At 38.3% G+C, this 24,127-nt stretch overlaps 2 protein-coding genes, 1 non-coding gene and 1 pseudogene across 7 annotated transcripts in view; 1 reads left to right on the forward strand and 3 right to left on the reverse strand.

The window, feature by feature from the left end:
• The window catches only part of LOC101042961 (prothymosin alpha-like), a 28,358-nt gene extending 12,496 nt beyond the window's left edge, over nt 1–15,862 (reverse strand). Inside the window, exons 1-2 of the mRNA XM_074391562.1 lie at nt 15,817–15,862; nt 14,427–14,642 (exon numbers count right to left, since the gene is read on the reverse strand). Of these exons, the coding sequence (XP_074247663.1) occupies nt 14,427–14,642; nt 15,817–15,862 (262 nt within the window). The remainder of the gene's footprint in view (nt 1–14,426; nt 14,643–15,816) is intronic.
• ZC3H12B (zinc finger CCCH-type containing 12B) overlaps nt 1–24,127 on the forward strand; it is a 523,339-nt gene that overhangs the window by 463,549 nt on the left and 35,663 nt on the right. The gene's annotated exons all lie outside the window — the stretch shown is intronic.
• LOC120366643 (U6 spliceosomal RNA) lies at nt 10,503–10,609 on the reverse strand. Its single transcript, XR_005581229.1, has one exon. It is a non-coding gene; the product is annotated as a U6 spliceosomal RNA (small nuclear RNA).
• LOC120366622 (ribosome biogenesis protein NSA2 homolog pseudogene) lies at nt 22,117–22,987 on the reverse strand (annotated as a pseudogene).

Raw genomic sequence — 24,127 nt, forward strand, 5'->3', positions numbered from 1 at the left:
CACACGTTTACAGCAGCACAATTTGCAATTACAACAATATGAAACTAGCCCAAATGCATATATATATATATAATGGAATACAACTCAGTCATGAAAAGGAACAAGACCAGACACGGTTGCTCATGCCTGTAATCCCAGCACTTTGGGAGGTCGAGGCAGGTGGATCACTTTAGATCAGGAGTTCAAGATGACCCTGGCCAACATGGTGAAATCCTGTCTCTACAAAAAATACTAACATTAGTTGGGTGTAGTCCCAGCTACTGAGGAGGCTAAGGTGGGGTAATTGTTTGAAGCCAGAAGGTGGAGATGCACTGAGCCAAGATTATGCCACTGCACTCGAGCCTGGGTGACAGAGCAAGACCTTGTCTCAAAAAAAAAAAAAAAAAGCAATAAAATAATGGCATTTGCAGCAACCTGGATGGAATCAGACACCATTATTTTAAGTGAAGTAACTCAGGAATGGAGAACCAAATGTCTTATGTTCTCGCTCATAAGTGGGAGCTAAGCTATGAGAATGCAAAGGCATAAGAATGATACAATGGACTTTGAGGATTTGAGGGAAAGGATGAGGAGGGGTGAGAGATAAAAGACTACACATTGAGTACAGTGCACACTGCTTGGGAAAATGAGTGCATGAAAATCTCAAAAATAACCAGTAAAAAATTTAGTCATGTAAGCCAATACCTCCTATTCCCCAAAAACCTATGAAATAAAAATAAACAAAATATTTTAAAACTCTACCTTTAAAAAATTAAATGAATGACATGGTTAATTATAGCACTAAAGGAAAAAACAAAGATGAGAAGAATTTGACTATTTTTTCAATTGACCATAATAAATATAATTTAATTGCCTTTAAAAAATATAATAAAATCCCACCAAGAGCATATTGAGATGCCTATTTCTTCACCCTATTTTGCACTAAGTGTTACAACATTTTTAAAAACTTCAAGGTCAGGCGCAGTGATTCACTCCTGTAAACTCAGCACTTTGGGAGGCCAAGGCAGGAGGATCACCTGAAGTCAGGAGTTTCAGACCAGCCTGGCCCAACATGGCAAAAACCCGTCTCTACCAGAAAATACAAAAATTAGCAGGGCATAGTGGTTGGTGCCTGTGATCCTAGCTACTCAGGAAGCTGAGGCTTGAGAATAGCTTGAACCTGGGAGGCAGAGGTTGCAGTGAGCTGAGATCATGCCACGGCACTCCAACCTAAGGGACAAAGTGAGACTCCATCTCAAAAACTAAAATTAAATTAAATTAAATTTAAAACTTCACTAATCATATAGATGAACAGTAATGCTTTCTTTGCTCAGAGAATTTAAAAGACATCCCTTAACTAGAGGATTACTGGCAAGATGGCCAAATAGGAATGGCTTTGGTCTGCAGCTCCCAGCAAGGTCAACACAGAAGGCAGGTGATCTCTGCATTTCCAACTGAGGTACCTGGTTCATCTCATTTGGACTGATTGGACAGTGGATGCAGCACACAAATGATGAGCCAAAGCAGGGTGGGGTATCACCTCACCTGAAAAGCACAAGGGGTCAAGAAACTCCCTCTCTTAGTCAAAGGAAGCCCTTAGGAATTGTGCTGTGAGGAAGGGTACACTCCAGCCCAGAGACTGTGCTTTTCCCATGGTCTTCACAACTTGCAGATCAGGAGATTCCCTCTGGTGCCTATGCCAACAGGGCCCTGGATGTACAGCACAAAACTAGGCAGCCATTTGGGCAGACAGTGAGCTAGCTGTAAATTTTTTTTTTTCATACTCCAGTGGCACCTGGAACACCAGCAGTACAGAACCATTTACTCTCCTGGAAAGGGTACTGAAGCCAGAAAGCCAAGTGGTGTTGCTCAGTGGGTCCCACCACCACAGAGCTCAGCAAGCTAAGATCTACTAGCTTGAAATTCTCACTGCCAGCACAGCAGTCTGAGCTCGACCAGGGATGCTCAAGCTTGGTGCAGGAAGGTGTGTCCATCATTGCTGAGGATTGAGTAGGCGGTTTTACCCTCACAATGTGAACAAAGCTGCCCAGAAGATCAAACTGGGTGGAGCCCACTACAGCTCAGCAAGGCAGCTGTGACCAGACTGCCTCTCTAGGTTCCTCCTCTCTGGGCAGGGCTTCTCTTAAAAAAAAAAAAAAAAAAAAAAAAAAAAAAAAGGCAGCAGCTCAAGTCAGGGGCTTATAGGTAAAACCCCCATCTCCCTGGGACAGAACACCTAGGGAAAGGGACAGCTGTGAGCACAGCTTCAGCAGATTTATATCTGCCTGACTGCTCTTTAGAGAGCAGCAGATCTCCCAGCATAGTGTTCAAGCTCTGTTAAGAGTCAAACTGCCTCCTCAAGTGGATCCCTGACCCCTGTGTCTCCCAATTAGGAGACACTTCCCAGTTGGGACTGACAGACACCGCATACAGGAGAACTCAGGCTGGAATCTGAAACCTTCACTGGTAATACCCATACAGAGTCTGGAGTGGACCTACAGCAAACTCCAGCAGCAGAGGGGACTGACTGTTAGAAGGAAAACTAACAAACAGAAAGGCATAACATCAACATCAACAAAAAGGGCATCCACCCAGAGACCCCATCCAAAGGTCACCAACCTCAAAGACCAAAGGGAAATAAATCCACAAGGAGCATGTTCTAATCTAATGCAAGGAAGCTGAGAACCTTGAAAAAAAAGTTAGATGAATTGCCAAATAGAATAACCAGTTTAGACAAGAATATAAATGATCCGATGGAGCTGACTAATACATCATGAGAATTTTGTGAAATGTACACAAGTATTAATAGGTGAATCAATCAAGCAGAAGAAAGGATATCAGAAATTAAAGATCCATTTAATGAAATAAAATGAAAAGAAAAGATTAGAGAAAAAAGAATGAAATGTGACGAACGGAGCCTCCAAGAAATATGGGACTATATGAAAAGACCAAATCTACATTTGATTGGTGTACCTGAAAGTGAAGAGGAGAATGAAACCAAGTTGGAAAACACTTTTCAGGATATTATGCAGGAGAACTTCTCTAACATAGCAAGGCAGGCCAACATTCAAATTCAGAAAATACAGATACCACCACAAAGATACACCTCAAGCAAAGCAACCCCAAGACATAAAATTGTCAGATTCTCCAAGGCTGAAATGAAGGAAAAAATGCTAAGGGCAGCCAGAGAGAAAGGTCAGGTTGCCTACAAAGGGAAGCCTATCAGACTCATAGCAGATCTCTCGGCAGAAACCCTACAAGCCAGAAGAGAGTAGGGACGAATATCCAATATTCTGAAATAAAAGAATTTTCAACCCAGAATTTCATATCCAGCCAAACTAAGCTTCATAAGTGAAGGAGAAATAAAATCCTTTACAGACAAGCAAATGCTGAGAGATTTTGTAACCACCAGGCCTGCCTTACAAGAGATCCTGAAGGAAACACTAAACATAGAAAGGAACAACTGGTACCAACCACTGCAAAAACATATCAAACTGTAAAGACCATCGATGCCATGAAGAAACTGCATCAACTAATGGGCACAATAACCAGCTAGCATCATAATGACAGGATCAAATTTACACTTACGACTATTAACCTTAAATGTAAACGGACTACATGTCCCAATTTAAAGACACAGACTGCCAAATTGGATAAAGAGTCAAGAGCCATCAGTGTGCTGTATTTAGGAGACCCATGTCACATGCAAAAACACAGGTACACTCAAAAAAAAGGAATGGAGAAATATTTACCAAGCAAATGGAAATTTTAAAAAATGCTGAGGTTGCAATCCTAGTCTCTGATAAAACAGACTTTAAACCAACAAAGATTAAAAGAGACATGAAATTACATAATGGTGTAGGGATCAAAGTAACAAGAAGAGTTAACTATAAATATATATGTGCCTGACACAGGACCACCCAGATTCATAAAGCAAATTCTTAGAGACCTACAAAGAGAGTTAGACTCCCACACAATAGTAGTGGGAGACTTCAACACACCACTGTCAATATTAGACAGATCAATGAGACAGAAAATTAACAAGAATATTCACAGTTTGAACTCAGCTCTGGACCAAGCAGATCTAATAGACATCTACAGAATCCTTCATCACAAATCAACAGAATATATATTCTCCTCAGCACCACATCACACTTATTCTAAAATTGACCACATCATTGGAAGTAAAACGCTCCTCAGCAAATGCAAAAGAATGGAAATCACAACAAACAGTCTCTTAGACCATAGTGCAATCAAATTAGAGCTCAGGATTAAGAAACTCACTCAAAATGCACAACTACATGGAAACTGAACAACTTGCTCCTGAATGACTACTGGCTAAATAACAAAATGAAGGCAGAGATAAAGAAGTTCTTTGAAACCAATTAGAACAAAAACAAAACATACCAGCATTTTTCTGGGACACATTTAAAGCAATGTCTAGAGGGAAATTTATAGCACTAAATGCCCACAAGACAAAGCAGGAAAGATCTAAAATCAACACCCTAACATCACATTAAAAGAACTAGAGAAGCAACAGCAAACAAATTCAAAAGCTACCAGAAGACAAGCAATAACTAAGATCAGAGCAGAACTGAAGAAGATAGAGACACGAAAAGCCCTTCAAAAAAAATCAATGAATCCAGGAGCTGGTTTTTTTTGAAAAGATCAACAAAATAATAATAATAATAAAGGAAAGAGATCAGAATCAAATAGACACAATAAAAAATGATAAAGAAGAATATCACCACTGATCCCAGAGAAATACAAATTACAATCAGAGAATACTATAAAGACTTCTATGCAAATACACTAGAAAATCAAGGAGAAACAGATAAATTCCTGGACACATACACCCTCAGATGTCTAAACCAGTAAAAAGTCGAGTTTCTGAATAGGCCAATAACAAGTTCTGAAAATGAGGCAGTAGTTAATAGCCAACCAACAAAAAAAGTTCAGAACCAGACGGATTCACAGCCGAATTCTACCAGAGGTACAAAGAGGAGCTGATACCATTCCTTCTGAAACTATTCCAAACAATAGAAAATGAGGGAATCCTCCCTAATTCATTTTATGAGGCCAGCATCATGTTGATACCAAAACCTGGCAGAGACACAGAGAAAAAAAATTAGGCTAATATTCCTGATGGACATTGATGCAAAAATCCTCAATAAAATACTGGCAATCAGAATTCAGCAGGACATCAAAAAGCTTATCCATCATGATCAAGTCAGCTTCATCCCTGGGATGCAAGGATAATTGAACATACTCAAATCAGTAAACATAATTCATCACATAAATAGAACCAATGACAAAAACCACATAATTGTCTCAATATATACAGAAAGGCCTTCCACAAAATTCAACACCCTTTCATGCTAAAAACTGTCAATAAACTAGGTATTGATAGAACATATCTCAAAATAATAAGAGGTATTTATGACAAACCCACAGCCATTATCATACTGAATAGGCAAAAACTGGAAGCATTCCCTTTGAAAACCAGCATAAGAAAAGGATGCCTTCTCTCACACTCCTATTCAACATACTATTGAAAGTTCTGACCAGGGCAATTAAGCAAGAGAAATAAACAAAGGGTATTCAAATAGGAAACAAGAATGTCAAATTTTCTCAGTTTGCAGATGACATGATTGTGTATTTCGAAAATCCTATCTTCTCAGCCGAAAATCTCCTAAAGCTAATAAGCAACTTCAGTAAAGTCTCAGGATACAAAATCAATGTGCAAAAATTGCAAGCATTCCTGTACACCAATAATAGACAAATAGAGAGCCAAATCATGAGTGAACTCCCATTCACAATTGCTACAAAGGGAATAAAATACCTAGGAATACAACTAACAAGGGATTTGAAGGCTCTCTTCAAGAACTACAAACCACTGCTCGAGGAAATAAGAGAGGACACAAACAGATGGAAAAACATTTCATACTCATGGTTAGGAAGCATCAATATCGTGAAAATGGCCATACTGCCCAAAGTAATTTATAGATTCAATGCTGTCCACATAAAGTTACCACTGACTTTCTTCACAAAATTGGAAAAAACTACCTTAAACTTCATATGGAACTGAAAAAGAACCCACATAGTCAAGACAATTCTAAGCAAAAAGAACAAAGCTGATGGCATCATGCTACCTGCATTCAAACTATACTACAAGGTTACAGCAACCAAAAAAAGATACATAGACCAATGGAAACAGAGACCTCAGAAATAATGTCACACGTCTACAACCATCTGATGTTTTACAAACCTGACAAAGTAAGCAATGGGGAAAGGATTCCCTATTTAATAAATGGTGTTGGGAAAACTGGCTAGCCATATGCAGAAAACTGAAACTGGACCCTTTCCTTACATCTTTTACAAAAATTAATTTGAGAGGGATTAAAGACTTTAACATAAAACCTAAAACCATAAAAATCCTAGAAGAAAACCTAGTCACAACACCATTCAGGATATAGGCATAGACAAAGATTTAATAACTAAAACACCAAAAGCAATGACAACAAAAGCCAAAATTGACAAATGAGATCTAATTAAACTAAAGAGCTTCTGCACAGCAAAAGAAACTATCATGAGAGTGAACAGGAGACCTACAGAATGGGAGAAGAGTTTTGCAATCTCTCCATCTGACAAAGGGCTAATATCCAGTATCTACAAAGAACTTAAACAAATTTATAAGAAAAAAACAAACAACCCCATCAAAAAGCGGGTGAAGGATATGAACAGACGCTTCTCAAAAAAGACATTTATGCATCCAACAAACAAATGAAAAAAAGCTTATCATCACTGGTCATTAGAGAAATGCAAATCAAAACCACAATGAGATACCATCTCATGCCAATTAGAATGGTGATCATTCATAAGTCAGAAGACAACAGATGTTGGAGAGAATGTGGAGAAATTAGGAACACTTTTACACTGTTGGTGGGAGCATAAATTAGTTTAACCATTGGAAAGACAGTGTGACAATTCCTCCAGGATCTAAAACCAGAAATACCATTTGACCCAGCAATCCCATTATTGGGGATATACCCAAAGGATTATAAAATATTCTGCTATAAAGATACATGCACACGTTTGTTTACTGCAGCACTATTCACAATAGCAAAGACTTGAAACCAACCCAAATGCCCATTAATAATAGATTGGATTATAAAAAATGTGGTACATATACACCATGGAATACTATGCAGCCATAAAAAAGAATGAGTTCATGTCCTTTGCAGGGTCATGGATGAAGCTGAATACCATCATTCTCAGCAAACTGACACAAGAACAGAAAACCAAACACGACAGGTTCTCACTCATAAGTGGGAGTTGAACAATGAGAACACATGGACACAGGAAGGGGACTATCACAAAATGGGACCTGTTTTGGGGGTTTGGGGGCTAGGGGAGGTATACCATTAGGAGAAATACCTAATGTAGATGATAGGTTGATGAGTGCAGCAAACCACCATGGCACATGTATACCTACATAACAAATCTGCACTTTCTGCACATGTAACCCAGCACTTAAAGTATACTAAATAAATAAATAAATAAAATTGTAAAAAGACGTCTCTGAAGTTGTGTAGCTTGTAAGAAGCAGAGTTTGCCCTTAAAAGGCAAGTTCTTGCTTACACACTGTTGGTCAGAATGTAAATTAGTTCAGCCACTGTGGAAAGCAGTTTGGAGATTTCTCAAACAACTTAAAAAGGAACGGTTACCATTCGACCCAGCAATCCCATTACTGAGGATATATCCAAAAAAAACAAATCATTCTACCAAAAAGACACATGCACTCACATATTCATTGCAGCACTATTTACGATAGCAAAGACATTGAATCAACCTAGGTGCCCATCAGTGGTTGATTAGATAAAGAAAATGTGGTTTATATACAACATGGAATACTACACAGCCATAAAAGTGAACAAAATCATTTCATCTGCAGCAATATGGATACTGCTGGAGGCCGTTATCCTAAGTGAATTAATGCAGGAACAGAAAACCAGAGTGTATGTTCTCACTTGTAAGTGGGAGCTAAATATTGAGTACTCATGGACATAAAGATGGGAACAACAAACACTGGGGACTTCTAGAGGAGAGAGGAAGAAATGCAGGGAAGGATTGAAAAACACTCTTGGATATTATGTTCACTACCTGGTTGATGGAATCAAACATATCCCAAACCGCAGCATAATGTAATATACTCATGTAACAAAGCTGCCACGTACCCCTTGAATCTAAAATAAAAGGTGAAGAATGATGGTGGTATTTTGATGGAAATTACATTGAATGTGTAGATTGCTTTCAGCAATATGGTCATTTTCAAAACACTGATTCTATCAACCCATAAGCATGGGATGTTTTTTCATTTGTTTATGTCACCTATGATTTCTTTTCAAAAATAAAAAATAAATTAGTGGGCTCTCAGAAAATTCCTTATTTTTATGTCCTGAGGTTGCTGTAACAAGCTGGGTCAATAGAAATTTATTTTCTCACAATTTCTGAAATCTAGGTGTTGGCAGGGCTTCGCTCTTTCCAGAGTTTATAAGAGAGTATCTCTTCCTTGACTCTCCCCCTTTTGGTGACTATTGGCATTCCTCAGCTTGTGGCTGCCTCTCTCCCTGTTCTGTCGTTACATCATCTTCTCTTTTGTATATGTGTCTCCCACTGAGCATTCTTTTGATTTAAAAGGCTCCCAGGCATTCAAAATATGCTAGTTTCTTGTCACCACTCTAAGTTAGGCAAGACAGAAATTAGTCTTTTAGGCAGCTCCCAGAAAAGCCAGAATTTTGAATACACATTTCCCTTTTCTCTCCTCCCACTTATGAAGCCATGAGCTAGTTGCTTTTTCACAGTTTTGCCAAGCTGTGTCAGCTTCTGTCTGTGTTGTTACAAGTTCTTTGGTGCTGTCACAGCTGCTGGGCGCTCTTTTTTCTTAGTGGCTCCTAACCATTCAAATTATTCCTGTTTCCCATAAGTTGTTTGAGTCAGGTGAGACAAAAACAGCAGCTTCCCAAAAAGTCAGAATGTTAGGTGTATGTTGTACTATTTTCTTACTGTCTCAAAGAATAAAATATGTGTTGGACTTTTGCTCCCAATGGGAGATATGCTAACTTGAGATAGTGGCTAATACAGATAAAATTAAAAGCATTTTCTTTTTTTTTTTTTTTTTTTTTTTTTTTTTTTTTTTTTTTTGAGACAGAGTTTCCCTCTTGTTATCCAGGCTGGAGTGCAATGGCGCGATCTCGGCTCACTGCAATCTCCGCCTCCTGGGTTCAGGCAATTCTCCTGCCTCAGCCTCCTGAGTAGCTGGGATTACAGGCACGCGCCACCATGCCCAGCTAATTTTTTGTATTTTTAGCAGAGACGGGGTTTCACCATGTTGACCAGGATGGTCTCGATCTCTTGACCATGTGATCCACCCACCTCGGCCTCCCAAAGTGCTGGGATTACAGGCTTGAGCCACCGCGCCCAGCCTAAATATATATTTTATTGCATTTTTGGTTTTGGGGTACATGTGAAGAACATGAGAGATTGTTGCATAGGTACATACATGGCAATGTGGTTTGCTGCCTTCCTCCCCATCACCTATATCTGGCATTTCTCCCCATATTATCCCTCCCCAACTCCCCACCCCCCCACTGCCCCTCCCGTATCTCCCCCCCACAGACCCCAATGTGTGATGCTCCCTCCTTGTGTAATGTAGGTTTCTATAGATAGAAAAGTTTTCTTTAAGCACTGTTTTGCTGCATTTGCTAAATTTTGATGTAATATGGTTTGGTTTTGATTAATCCCAAAGTATTTTCTAATCTCCTTCGTGGTTTCTGTGGTTTCTTTGAGTCAGTGATTATTTAGAATCATTTAATTGATTTCCATCGTATTTTTGAATTTTACAATTTCCTTTTATTATTAATTTTATATCTCATTTCATTCTATAGAGAACATATTTTATATGATTTTAATCTTTTTAACTGTATTGAGGCATATATATGCCCTAACATATTACTATATGTATTTCAGGAGAATAGGCATTCTGCAGCTGTCGGGTGTAATATGCTGTAGATTCCTCTTGTAGTTAGTTGGTTTGTAGAGATGATGAAATCATCTATTTTATTATTAATCTTCTGCTTAGTTGATCTTCCCATTATTGAAAGAGAGTATTAAAGATCTCAAATATTACTATTGAATTCTTGATTTCTCCTTTCAGTTCTGTCTGGTTTTGCTTTATGTATTTTGGGGCTGTGTTACTAGGTGCATATATATTTATAATTGCATTGTCTTCTTGACTGATTGACCCATTTATGATTATAAATTGGCACTTGTTGTCTCTAGTAAGATTTTTTTCCTCAAAGTATATTTTGTTTGATACTAGTATAGCCATTCCAGCTCTTTCTTGGCTACTGTTTGTGTGGAATATCTTTTTCCATTCTTTTACTTCCGCCCTATTTGTGCCTTTTAAACTATAGTGTGTCTCTTGTAGACAACATTTATTTGGATCATGTTTTTTTTTTTTTTTAAATATGGAATGCTTCACAAATTTGCGTGTCATCCTTGCGCAGGGGCCATGCTAATCTTCTCTGTATCGTTTCAATTTTAGTATATGTGCTGCCGAAGCGAGCACTGGATCATGTTTTTTAATCCATTCTTCCAATTCATGTCTTTTAAATAGAGAGTTTAATTCATTTACATTTAATGTAATTACTGATTTTGAAAGACTTCTGCTGTTTTGTTTTTTATTTTCTATATGTATTATGCTTATTTGCATTACTCTTTTCCTCCAGTACTTCCTTATTTTGTGTTGAATAGTGATTTTCTAGTGTACCATTTTAATCTCTTGTTATCTCTTTTATCATATTTTTGAATTATTTTCAGAGATTATTCTGCAGGTTATATTAACATCTTTTATTTTTTCCTATTTCATTGAGGTATATTTAACAATTTTAAGTTATATGCATTTAAGGCATACAAATTCATGATTTTATATACATATATATATGTATATATATACACCTTGTAAAATATTCACCAAAAAAACTAATTAACATATCCATCACCTCACATAGTTAACATTTTCTTTTTTTTTTTTTTTTTTTTTTTGAGACGGAGTTTCGCCCTTGTTACCCAGGCTGGAGTGCAATGGCGCGATCTCGGCTCACCGCAACCTCCGCCTCCTGGGCTCAGGCAATTCTCCTGCCTCAGCCTCCTGAGTAGCTGGGATTACAGGCACGTGCCACCATGCCCAGCTAATTTTTTGCACTTTTAGTAGAGACGGGGTTTCACCATGTTGACCAGGATGGTCTCAATCTCTCGACCTCGTGATCCACCCGCCTCGGCCTCCCAAAGTGCTGGGATTACAGGCTTGAGCCACCGCGCCCGGCCATAGTTAACATTTTCATGTGTGGTGAGCACACTTAAGATCTACCATCTGAGCAAATTTCAAGTATGTGATACAATATTGTTAACTTTAGAGACATTGTTGTACATTAGATTACCAGAACCTATTTATCTTGCATTACTAAAATTTTATATCCTTTGACAAACATCCTCCCACATCTTAGTCTCTCCAGCCCCACTTAACCACTCTTCTATTCTCTGTTTCTGTGAGTTTGACATTTTTAGATTCTATAGATTCTATATACAAGTGATATCATGAGGTATATGTTTTTCTTCATCTGGCTTATTTAACTTAGAATAATGCCATCCAGATTCAACCAAGTTATCACAAAAAGTGTGATTTTTTTTTTCTTTTATAGGACTAAATAATATTCCATTATATATCTCACATCTCTTACATTATATATATATTATTATTATTAGATTGATAAATAGATCTCACATTATCATTATCCTGTTATCTATCAGTGAACATTAAGGTTTTCTCTATATCTCAACTATTGTGAATAATGCTCAAATGAACATGAGAATGTAGATATCTTTCTAAGATACTGATTTTATTTCTTTAGCTTATGTACTCAAAAGTGAGATTGCTGGATCATAAGGTAATTCTATTTTTAATTTTGAAATGAAGCTCCATACTATTTTTTATAAAGCATACCAATTTCCCTTTCTCTCATCAGTATACAAGAGTTATCTTTTCTTCACTTCCTGCCCAAATCTTGTTATAGTTCATCTTACTGATAATAGTCTTTGTAACAGGTGTGAGGTAATATCTCATGCTTTTGATTTGCATTTTTCCGATTAATAATTTTGAGCACTATTTCTTATACTTCTTGGCCATTTGTATTTTTTTAATTTTGTTATGTATAATATCTTTATATGTATATATATATATAAAGCAATAGTTATATATATATTATATATATATAAATATATATAGTTTTCGAGGTACAAGTGTTTATTAGTTACATGGAATTGTATAGTGGTGAAGTTTGAGATTTTAGTGTACCCATCACTAGAGTATGGACATTGTACCCAATAATAATTTCTCATCTGAACCACCCTAAGACCTTCCGCATTTCGAGACGCCAATGTGCATTATACAACTCTGTATGCCTTTGCGTATCCATGGCTTAGCTCCCACTTATAAGTGAGAACATATAGTATTTGGTTTTCCATTCCTGAGTTACTTTTAGAATAATGGCCTCCAGCTGCATAAAGTTTCTGTAAAAGACATTATTTATTTCTTTTTTTATGACTAAGTAGTATTCCATGATATACATGTCCCACATTTTCTTTATCCACTCATTTGTTGATTGGCATTCAGGCTGGTTCTATATCTTTGTCATTGTGAATTGTGCTGTGATAAACATACATGGCAGATATATTTTTGATATAATTACTTATTTTCCTTTGGGTAGATACCCAATAGAGGGATTGCTGGATTAAATTGTAGATCTACTTTTAGTTCTTTGAGAAATCACCATACTATTTTTCAAAGAGATTGTACTAATTTACATTATCACCAGCAGTGTATAAGCATTCCCTTTTTACCACACCCAGGCCAACATCTATTTGCTTTTTGACTTTAGTAATGGCCATTCTAGCTAGGGTAAGGTGATATGTCATTGTTATTTTAATTTGAATTTCCCTGCCAATTAGTGACGTTGAGCATTTGTTCATGTTTGCTGGCCATTTGTATATCTCCTTTTGAGAAATGTCTACTCATATAACTTGCCCACTTTTTGATGGCATTGTTTATTTGTTTATTTATTTATTTTTGCTGATTTGTTTGGATTCCTTATAGTTCTGGATATTAGACCTTTGTCAGATGAATAGTTTAAAAATATTTTCTCCCATTCTGTGGGTTGTCTGCTTATTCTAATCTTGAACTCCCAATCTCAGGTGATTCACCCTCCTTGGCCTCCAAAGTGCTTGGATTACAAGCATGAACCACCACACCCGGCCTCTGCTTATTCCAATAATTTTTTCTTTTGCTGTGCAGAAGTTTTTAGTTTAATTAGGTCCCATTTATTTATTTTTTGTTATACTTGCATTTGCTTTTGGGGTCTTAGTCATAACCTCTTTGCCTAGATCAATGTCCAGAAGTGTTTTTCCTATGTTTTCTTCTAGAATTTTTATGGTTTCCAGTATTAGATTTACATCTCTGATCCATCTTGAGTTTACTTTTGTAGAAGGTGGGAGATAGAGATCCAGTTTCATTCTTCTACATGTATCTATCTAGTTTTCTCAGCACCCAGATATTGTATAGGGTCTTTCCCCAATTTATGTTTTCATATGGTTTGTTGAAGATCAGTTAGTTGTAAGTATTTGGCTTCATTTCTGGGTTATCTATTCTTTTTCTTTGGTCTATGTATCTACTTTTATACCATTACCATGCTGTTTTGATTACTATAGTCTTGTAGAATAATTTGAAGTCAGATAATGTGATGCTTCCAGATTTGTTCTTTTTACTTAGGATTGCCTTGGTTATTCAGGTTTGTTTTTGATTCCACATGATTTTAGGATTGTTTTTTCTACTTCTGTGAAAATTGATGTTAGTATTTTGGTAGGAATTGCATTGAATCTGTGGATTGCTTTGTGCAGTAAGACCATTTTCTTTTTCTTTTCTTTTCTTTTCTTTTTTCTTATTGTTTTAGATTCATCTTTTTAACAACATTCTAAAACTCAGAGTAGTGGGCCAGTGGGGACTTTGGGCTCAGCAGCTAAGTTGGAGGGACTCTCTACTCCCCCTGAGGCAGGTCATTCTGAGAAGGCACTCATGAGGGGGACATCAAGCCCCTCTTGTATTTCCTCATACAACCAGCAGTTTGGCAGATTCTATGACATCGATAAAAACTTCGTTCTTTAAGGAGCTGGAAGAGGAGAGCATGCAGGACAACTTTGTCATCACCTAGGAGTTACTGGACAAGCTCACTGACTTAAGCTTTTGGCAGACCACCAACAGCAAGATCCTTCAGGAATACATCACACAACAGAGCAAGAAGCTGGAGAGTGGGCAAGTCACAGGTGCCACTCACCATCAACAACGCTGTGCCCTGGTGCTCTGAGAGCATCAAGTACAAGAAGCACGAGGTCTTCAGCGGTGTCATAGAGTCTGCCAACATGCTGGTCAATTCCAATAGTAGCATTTTGCTGAGTGAGATCTTCGGCACCATCAAGCTCAAGGTGTTTCTGTAGGGAATGCCAAAGTTGCAGCTGGGCTTCAATGACTGCATGCTCTTCAAGCTCACTGGCTGTCACAAGAACAATTCGGTAGAGCTGGAGGATCTAAAATTCTGCCAGTGCGTGTTGCTCTCCTGCTTTGACAATGACCACAGCATCCTGCCCAGTGATGACTTTGAGCTCATGTACTACCGCCTCAGCACCCAGGTCTAGCCACTGAACTGGATTGACTCTGTCATTGAGAAGTTCTCTCACACCCCTGTGGAGATTACTGTCAAGACCAAGGGGCAGGCCGGCATGGAAGCTCACACCTGTAAACCCAGCACTTTGGGAGGCTGAGGCAGGTGGATCACCTGAGGTCAGGAGTTCGAGACCAGCCTGGCCAAAACAGTGTAGCCCCATCTCTACAAAAAATTACAAAAATTATCTGGGCATGGTGGCGGGCACCTGTAATCCCAGCTACTCTGGAGCCTGAGGCAGCAGAATCACTTGAACCTGGGAGAAGGAGGTTGCAGTGAGCCGAGATCATGCCACTGCACTTCAGCCTGGGCGACAGAGCTAGACTCCATCTTAAAAATAAAATAAAATAAAATAAATAAAATAGCGCCGGGCGCGGTGGCTCAAGCCTGTAATCCCAGCACTTTGGGAGGCTGAGGCGGGTGGATCACGAGGTTACGAGATCGAGACCATCCTGGTCAACATGGTGAAACCCCGTCTCTACTAAAAATACAAAAATTAACTGGGCATGGTGGCGCGTGCCTGTAGTTCCAGCTACTCGGGAGGCTGAGGAAGAATTGCCTGAGCCCAGGAGGCGGAGGTTGCGGTGAGCCGAGATTGCGCCATTGCACTCCAGCCTGGGTAACAAGAGCTAAACTCCGTCTCAAAAAAAAAAAAAAAATAGCATGAACACATTTGTACCCGCACCTAGTGTTGCCGACCTCACACCTGAAGACCAGCGTGGGCAGTGCCAACTATGTGCTGGAGAAAAACGTTATTTGGAATGTTAAGTTGTTCCGGGGAAGGGTGGAGATCAAGGAGTGCCTGATGTGAGCCTAAATTGGCCTCCCTAGCATGGAGAAAAAGGAGATGAGGGCCAGCTCCTCATTGGGGTAAAGTTTGAGATCTGCTAATTCCATGGTCTCTGGGATCCAGGTCTGAAACACAAAGATCATTAGGAAAAGCGGTTACCAGGCCCTGCCCTAGCTTCACTACATCACAGCAGAGTGGCAATTACGAACTTCCTACCAATAGGAAGGGAGAAGAGATGGGGGCTGGAACACCGGGCCCCCATATCGTCCCAGCGGAAGACTGTAGAGGGAGGAAAGGTAGGTGTGTGTGTTTGTGTGGGGATGGGCCCTGGACTTAGCAGTTTATTGCTCCCAGCACCTGCCCCCTCCTCACCTCTTCCTTAATCCATAGGCTAGAAGGTAGTCTCCCTGCCTTCCTCACCCTTAGGGCTTTCTCTTGTCCCCCTGATTTTATCCAAAGAAATACAAGAGGGGCTTGAAGTACCCCCCCATGAGTGCCTTCTAGCAGTGACCTGCCTTAGGGAGTGTTGGGGGTTCATCCTTCATAGCTGCTGAGCCCAAAGGCCCTGTTGGCCCACTGCTCTGAATTTTAGGATGTCATTTACATCTTGATTTCATTTTTAACTCAAAAATTATTTGGGAGCAAATTGTTTAATTTTCACTTATTTATATAATTTTGAGGATTCCTTTTGGAATTGATTTCTAGTTTTTTTCTACTGTGGTGTGAGAAGTTACTTGATATGATTTTGATTTTTTTAAACGTATTGAGACTGGTGTTATGGCCTATCTTATGGTCTATACTGAAGAATATTCCATGTGTTGTTGAGAAGAATGTATATTCTGCAGTTTTGGGGTAGAATGTTCTGTAAATACCTCTTAGGTCCATTTGCTCTAGAATGCAATTTAAGTCCAGTGTTTCTTTGTTTACTTTCTGCCTCAATGATACGTCTAGGGCTGTCAGTGGATTGTTGAAGTTCCCTAATATTATGATGTTGCTTTCTCTTTCCTTAAGTCTAGTCATTGATTTATAAATCTGGGGACTCCAGAGCTAGGTACCTATATATTTAAGATTGTAATATCTTCTTGTTGGATGGATTCTTTTATCATTATATAATGACCTTCTTTGTCTTTTTTTTTTTTTTTTTTTTTACTGTTGTTGCTTTAAAGTCCATTCTATGTGATATAAGAATAGTTACTCCTGCTTGCTTTTATTTTATATTTGCATGGAATATCTTATTCTACCCATTTATCTTGAGTCAAAAGAATCCTTACCTGTTAGGTGAGTCACTTGAAACAGTAGATATTTGGTTTGCGATTTTTTTTTTTTTTTTTTTTTTTTGAGATGGAATCTCGCTTTGTCACCCAGTCTGGAGTGCCATGGCACAGTCTTGGCTCACTGCAACCTCTCTTTCCCACGTTCAAGCAATTCTCCTGCCTCAGCCTTCTGAGTAGCTGGGATTACAGGTGTGCACAACCACACATGACTAGTTTTTGTATTTTTAATAGAGACAGGGTTTCACCATGTTGATCAGGCTGGTCTTGAACTCCTGACCTCAAGTGGTCCTCCCACCTTCCCCTCACAAAGTGCTGGGTTTACAAGTGTAAGCCACCGTACCCAGCTGGTTTGTGATTTTTAATACATTTTGCCAATCTGTGTCTTTTAAGTGGAGCATTTAGACCATTTATATTCAATGGGGTTTTTTTGTTGCTGTTTTGTTTTTTTGGATTTTTTTTTTTTTTTTCACACAGAGTCTTGCTCTGTCACCCAGGCTGGAATGCAGTGGCAGAATCTTGGCTCACTCAACCTCCGCCTCCAGTATTCAAGAGATTCTCCTGCTTCAGCCTCCCAAGCAGCTGGGACTACAGGCACCCGCCACCACATCAGGCTAATTTTTGTATTTTTAGTAGAAACAGGGTTTCACCATGTTGGCTAGGCTGGTCTTGAATACCTGACCTCAGGTGATCCACCAGCCTCGGCCTCCCAAAGTGCTGGGATTACAGGAGTGAGCCACTGCGCCTGGCCTGTATTCAATGTTAATATTGAAATGTGAGGTACTGTTCCAGTCATTATGATGATTGTTGCTTAGATGTTTTGTTTTCTTCATTGTGTTATTATTTTATAGGACCTGTGTGTTTTATGCTCTCAAAAGGTTCTATCTTGGTGCATATCGATTTTTTGTTTCAAGTTTTAGAACTCTAGCCTTTCTTGTAGGGTTGGTCTGATAGTGAAAAACTCCCTTGGCATTTGCTTGTCTGAAGACTTTATTTCTCCTTCATTTATGAAAGTTAATTTTGCTGCAAACAAAATCTTCAACTGAAAGTTACCCTGTTTTAAGAGGCTAAAGATGGGATCCCAGTTCCTTCTGGCATGTAAGGTTTCTGCTTAGTATATGTGTTATCTAGAGAAGTGTCTATTCAGGTTCTTTATGCATTTTTAAATTGAGTTATTTTCATTGTTATTGAGTTGCAAGTGTTTTCAATATATTTTAGATATTAATCTCTTATTAGATATATGATTTGCAAATATTTTCTCCTTTCCTATAGGTTGCCTTTTCACTCTATTGACTGTTTCCTGTACTGTACAGAGGCTTTTGGTTTTTTTGTTGTTGTTGTTTTCTTTTTTTTAGTTTGTCGTAATCCCAGTTGTCTACTTTTGCTTTTGTTGCCTATGCCTCTGGGATCATATCCAAAAAATCATTGCCCAGACCAATTCAAGATGTTTTTCCTGTGTTTTCTTCTAGTAATTCAACAGTTTTGTATATGTTTAAGTCTTTAATCCAGTTTGCATTGTTTTTATATAGTATGAGATAATAGTTCAACTTCATTCTTCTGCATATGGATATTCAGTTTCACCATAACTGTTTATTAAAGAGACTGTTATTCCCCATTGTTCATTCTTGGCATTTTTGTAGAAAATCAATTGACTGTAATGATGTGGGTTTATTTCTCTATTTTCAATTCTGTTCTTTTGGCCTGTGTTTGTTTTTATGCTTTTACCATACTGTTTTGATTACCTAAGCTTTGAGATGGATATATATATAGATATATAGATATAGATATAGATATAGATATAGATATAGATTTTTTTTTTTTTGAGATGGGGTTTACTCTTGTTGCCCAGGATGGAGTGCAGTGGCATGATTTCGGCTCACTGCAACCTCTGCCTCCTGGGTTCAAGCAATTCTCCTGCCTCCGCCTCCCAAGTAGCTGGGATTACAGGCACATGCTACCACACCCAGCTAATTTTTTTGTATTTTTAGTAGAGATGGGGAGGCTGTTGGCCTCCATGTTGGCCAGGCTGGACTCGAACTCCTGACCTTAGGTGATCCACCCACCTCAGCCTCCCAAAGTGCTGGAATTGCAGGCATGAGCCACTGCACCCAGCCTGTTATATATATATATATATATATATATATATATATATATATATTAAAGATGGGGTTTCACCATGTTGGTCAGGCTGGTCTTGAACTACTGACATCAGGTGATCTGCCCACCTTGGCCTCCAAAGTGCTTGGATTACAGGCGTAAGCCACCACGCTCGGCCTGTAATATAATTTTAAATCAAGATGCGTGATACCTTCATCATTGTTAATCTTGCCCTAAATTTCTTTGTCTATTCAGGGTTTTTTAAGGTTTCATATGAATTATAGAGTGTTTTCCTTTTCTGTAAAGAATATCATTGGATTTTGGTAGAGATTACATTTACTTTATAGCTCATTTTGGGTCGTATGGACATTTTAACAATATTAATTCTCTCAATGAAAAAAAATATGGGCTGTCTTTTCATTTATCTCTGTCTTATATAATTTCCTTCACCAATGTTTTATTATTTACAGTGTATAAGTCTTTCACCTACAGAGATTATTTAACATCTTCCTTTGTGATTGGGGTGCCTCTTATTTCTTTCTGTTGCCTAATTGTTCTGGCAAGGACTTCAAGTACCATGTTGAGTAAAAGTGGTGATAATTGTCATCCTTTCCTTTCATCCTTTTCTTATTTCCCGTAGAATATATATTTCTATATATGCCATATATATATATATATATATATATATATATATATGATATATACTATATCTATTTTTACTGTGTTGAGGTAGGTTTCTTCTATATTTATTTTGTTGAAAGGTTTAACTTGTTGACATATAATTTTTCATAATAGTCTCTTACGTTTCTTTGTATTTCTGTTACCAATTATAATGTATCCTGTTTCATTTTTTACTCTATTTGAGTCCTTTCCATTTTTCACTTAGTCTAGCTAAAGGTTTGTCAATTTTATGTTTTCCTAAAAACCATCTTAGATTTGTTGTTTTTAATTGCTTTTAAATATTATCTATTTGATTTATATTCTAATTTTTATGATTTCTTTAATTCTGTTAACTCTGAGCTTGGTTTGTTTTTCTTTTTCTAATTCCTTGAAGTGTAAAATTAAGTTGTTTGAGATTTTTTTCTCTTTATAATTTAGGCACTTATCAGTATAAAATTCCCTTTTAGTATTGCTTTTGATGCATTCCATAGGTTTTAGCATGCCGTGTTTTCATTTTGATTTGCTTGAGATACATTTTTAATTTCCCTTTGATTTTTTTAACCCAATGGTTGTTCAATAGTACATTGTTTAGCTTCCACATATTTGTGATTTTTGTTGTTGTTGTTTTGTTTTCTGGCTGTTACTGCTTCTAGGTTTTTTTTGTTTGTTTGTTTTTGTTTTCATTTGATTGGAAAACACACCTGGAATGACGTTGATCTTATTAAATTTGTTAAGGCTTGTTTTGTGACCTAACATGTGATCTGTTTGGAGAATGTTCCCTGTGTACTTGAGAAAAATGTGTATTCTGCTGTTGGGTGGAAAGTCCCATACATGTCTATTAGTTTCATTTGTTTTGTAACATTCTTCAAGCCAGATGTTTCCTCATTTATTTTCTGTCTGGATGCCGTATCTGATATTTTGAATGGGGTACTAAAGTCCTCTACCATTGTAGCAAGAGCGGCGGGGAACAAACCTCTCAAACACCAAACTGAGGAAGGACGTGAATTTTTTTTCAGCCTGGAGCTGTTGTGGGGGCTACAGCCTCATTCACTAAGCTCCCCAAGCTGCAGTTTCTCTCCCCTTTTATAGGCTTACAACGCTAAAGAGGAAACTGAGGTGGAACTATGTCATTGTCCATTTGCTGGATGTTCAACCTCACAATCTTTTGGCTTCACTGATTTGCTAATTCATATGCAGCATGAGCAGGGACCAGCAGGAGACGGGGGCTTATAGAGACAAGACAAAAGCAACAAACTTTTTCTTGGCAGATGTGTTTCCAGCAGGGAGCCTGATCCATGGACTTGAACAAGTGCCGGGCTCCAGCCAGCAGAGAGAACGCATTTGCAGCTCTTTGAAGGTTAACAGATAGCAGAGACACTGGAAACTAAAGACGGTGTCATTTTCCTAGCTCTTTGGCGTGTTATTTCATTTTTTCTTCTTCTTCACCCTCCTTCCCATCTGGAAGGGGGGAAGGAGTAGGTGAAATTGAAGTACGCAAGGGGGTCTCCCCTCTCATCCCCTACTTTGAGAATCTCACCTCTTTTTTTTTTTTTTTTTTTAGTGAGAATTCTCACTCTTACCTCCAGCCTCACTACTGGGGTTTTCTGGTGAGACAGATTAGTCGTAATGCAGATAAATGAGAGATGTAAAAATACCGGCCTAACAATTTTTTCACTACTATTGTATTGTCAGTTTCTGTCTTCAGATCTGTTGATATTTGCTTTATATATTTAGGTTCTCAGATGTTGGGTGTGTATATATTTATAATTGTTTTATCTTCCTGCAGAATTGACCTTTTTATCATTACGTAGTTAGCCTTCTTTGTCTCTAGAGTTTTATACATGAAATGTATTTTGTCTGATATAAGTATAGGCACTCCTGCTTTCTTTTGGTAACAATTTGCATGAAATATTTATTCCACCCCTTCACTTTCAGCTTATTTGTGCCCTTAAATCTAAAGTGACTGTCTTGTTGACAGCATATTACTAGATCCTGTTTTTTAAAATCTATTCATTAGCAAGCAATGGTTTTCTATAATAAAGAAGAAAAATCTATTCAGCCATTCTCTGCCTTTTCTTAGTGAGTGTGTGTGTCTGTGTGTGTATGTGGTGTGTGTGTGTGTTGGTACACTTGATGATATATCACAAGTCTCTTAGGCTCTGATCATTTTTCTTTATTTTCTCTTTCTGCCCTTGACTAGGTAATCTCAGTTAACTTATCAACATCAAGTTTGATGCTTCTTTCTATAGCCAGCTGAAATCTGCTGTTGAGCTCTCCAGGAGATTTTTTATTTCAGTTATTATCCATTTCAACTTCAGAATTTCCATTAATATCTTCTGTGGGATAAGACATCTTATGTTCCTTTTGTTCTTTGACATATTTTCTTTTTTTCCATTTTAAAGTTTACAACTTAATAAATCTCTTGATGATTGCAGACATGTATGGCTGATTGGTAGTATTCAGAAACATTACAGTAATGGCAATTTTTTCAACTGGTGTGTAGTCCTCAATAATCATATATGAAATTGCTTTCAAACCAGTAAGACTGCATTTATACATCCATCATTTTCAGGACTGTTGGTAACCTGGGCATATTTCCCCAAATAACTTTGCCTCCTTGTGTCACAAGGCCCAATTCACTCACATTTACCTCAGTGACAGTACCTTTGGTAATAACACCCAAAGTTGTATACAGTGGGGATGAGGAATTCTTCTTTACACCAAGTATTGGTAGACAAAAGATGGCTTTCAGTTCAGGATGTGTCACATGGCCTTTCTTGAATGGCAAGCCCATTGGCCTGACAAGTCTTTCATATTTATGTGGTTTTCCTGTAAAGCCATCTCCTACAAAGCAGACTTTGGGAATGTACTTTAGGCAGAGGGACTTCCCATTTTCCCACCTTCTCTTTTCATTTCTGTTTAATCATATTGGAAAGTACTTTAGCTCGAGACTGTCCCTCTTTATCCAGCAGATAGGCAGGTACTGCTCCCTCTGGAGTCTTTTCATCATTCTTTTGTTTGGTGTTTCTCTTTTCATGCATCCTGATAGTCTTTTTCATTTGAATTTTCTCAGCAGGGTGCTGTTTATAGTAAAGCTTAGCCTTCAGACCAACCATTTTCTTTGCCTTTGAACATTCATGAGCCTCTCAACTTTACTTCTTTCTCTTTTTCTTATGGTAATCCAAACAGTATCCATAGTGTTTATGGTGTAATTCAATGTATTCATTCTGCGGCAGGGTGATGGCTGTGGAGCTGCAAGGAGCAGCCCCTGGGGTGCAAAAACGCCCTCGATTTTCAGGTCTCAGAGACCCATGAGTGACTCTGTGCGGAACATGACAGGAAAGGCTGTTCCTTGACATATTTTCTTGTAATCTGTAAGCATAAATCTTTGTCAAATAAGCCTGACATCTGGGCTTGCACAGGGACAGTATTTTTAAATATTTTTTAAAGAAATGGGGTCTGACTTTATTGCCCAGGCTAGATTTGAGCTCCTTGACTCAAGCAATACTTTCACCTTAGCCTCTCAAGTAGCTAGACTTGAGAGACTCATGCCACTATGCCCAATTCAGGAGGGACGGTTTTTGTTGACTTTTTCTTTCCCTGTATATAGGCCATACTTTCTAGTTTCTTTGCATGCCTCACAATTTTTTGTTGAAGACTGAACATTTTAAATAATATAATTGGCAACCTTGGAAATTAGATTCTCTCTTCTTCTTAAGGTTTGTTGTTGTAATTGTTGTTTAGTGACTTGTGAAATAATTCTTTAAAGTCTGTATTATTTATTGTGTGTGGCCACTGTCATCTCTTCTTGGAATAGCTTTATTGTCAGCTATTGGTTCAAAAAAAATTCTTTTTTTTTTTTTTGAGACGGAGTTTCACTCTTGTTACCCAGGCTGGAGTGCAATGGCATGATCTCAGCTCACCACAACCTCCGCCTCCTGGGTTCAGGCAATTCTCCTGCCTCAGCCTCCTGAGTAGCTGGGACTACAGGCACACGCCACCATGCCCAGCTAATTTTTTATGTTTTTAGTAGAGACGGGGTTTCACCATGTTGACCAGGATGGTCTCCATCTCTTGACCTCGTGATCCACCTGCCTCGGCCTCCCAAAGTGCTGGGATTACAGGCTTGAGCCAGCACGCCCGGCCTCAAAAAAAATTCTTAAATGCCTTGAACCATTAAGTCTTCCTCCCAAGAGGCTTCGCATCCATATTGGGGCACAGTCTCAACACCTAGAAAGCATTTGACATCGTTCCTTTAGCCTTCACTTCCTGATTACATAGAACCATAATGTCAAACAAAGGTGAGGGATAAGGAACTTTTCAGGTCTTCCATGAACACATGCACAACCCTACACAAGCATGTGTCCTTCTAGATCCCCAGGAATATGTGGAAGCTTTTCAAAGCCCCTTCTGGACATCTGATTCACAGATTTTTCTTGAAAGTTTTTTGGTCAGCTTCATGTTTGCTCTAGCTGTTATTACCCCCTCAGGCAGCTGTG

The sequence above is a fragment of the Saimiri boliviensis genome, chromosome X (assembly GCF_048565385.1).
Source record: "Saimiri boliviensis isolate mSaiBol1 chromosome X, mSaiBol1.pri, whole genome shotgun sequence".
Classification (NCBI taxonomy): domain Eukaryota; kingdom Metazoa; phylum Chordata; class Mammalia; order Primates; family Cebidae; genus Saimiri; species Saimiri boliviensis.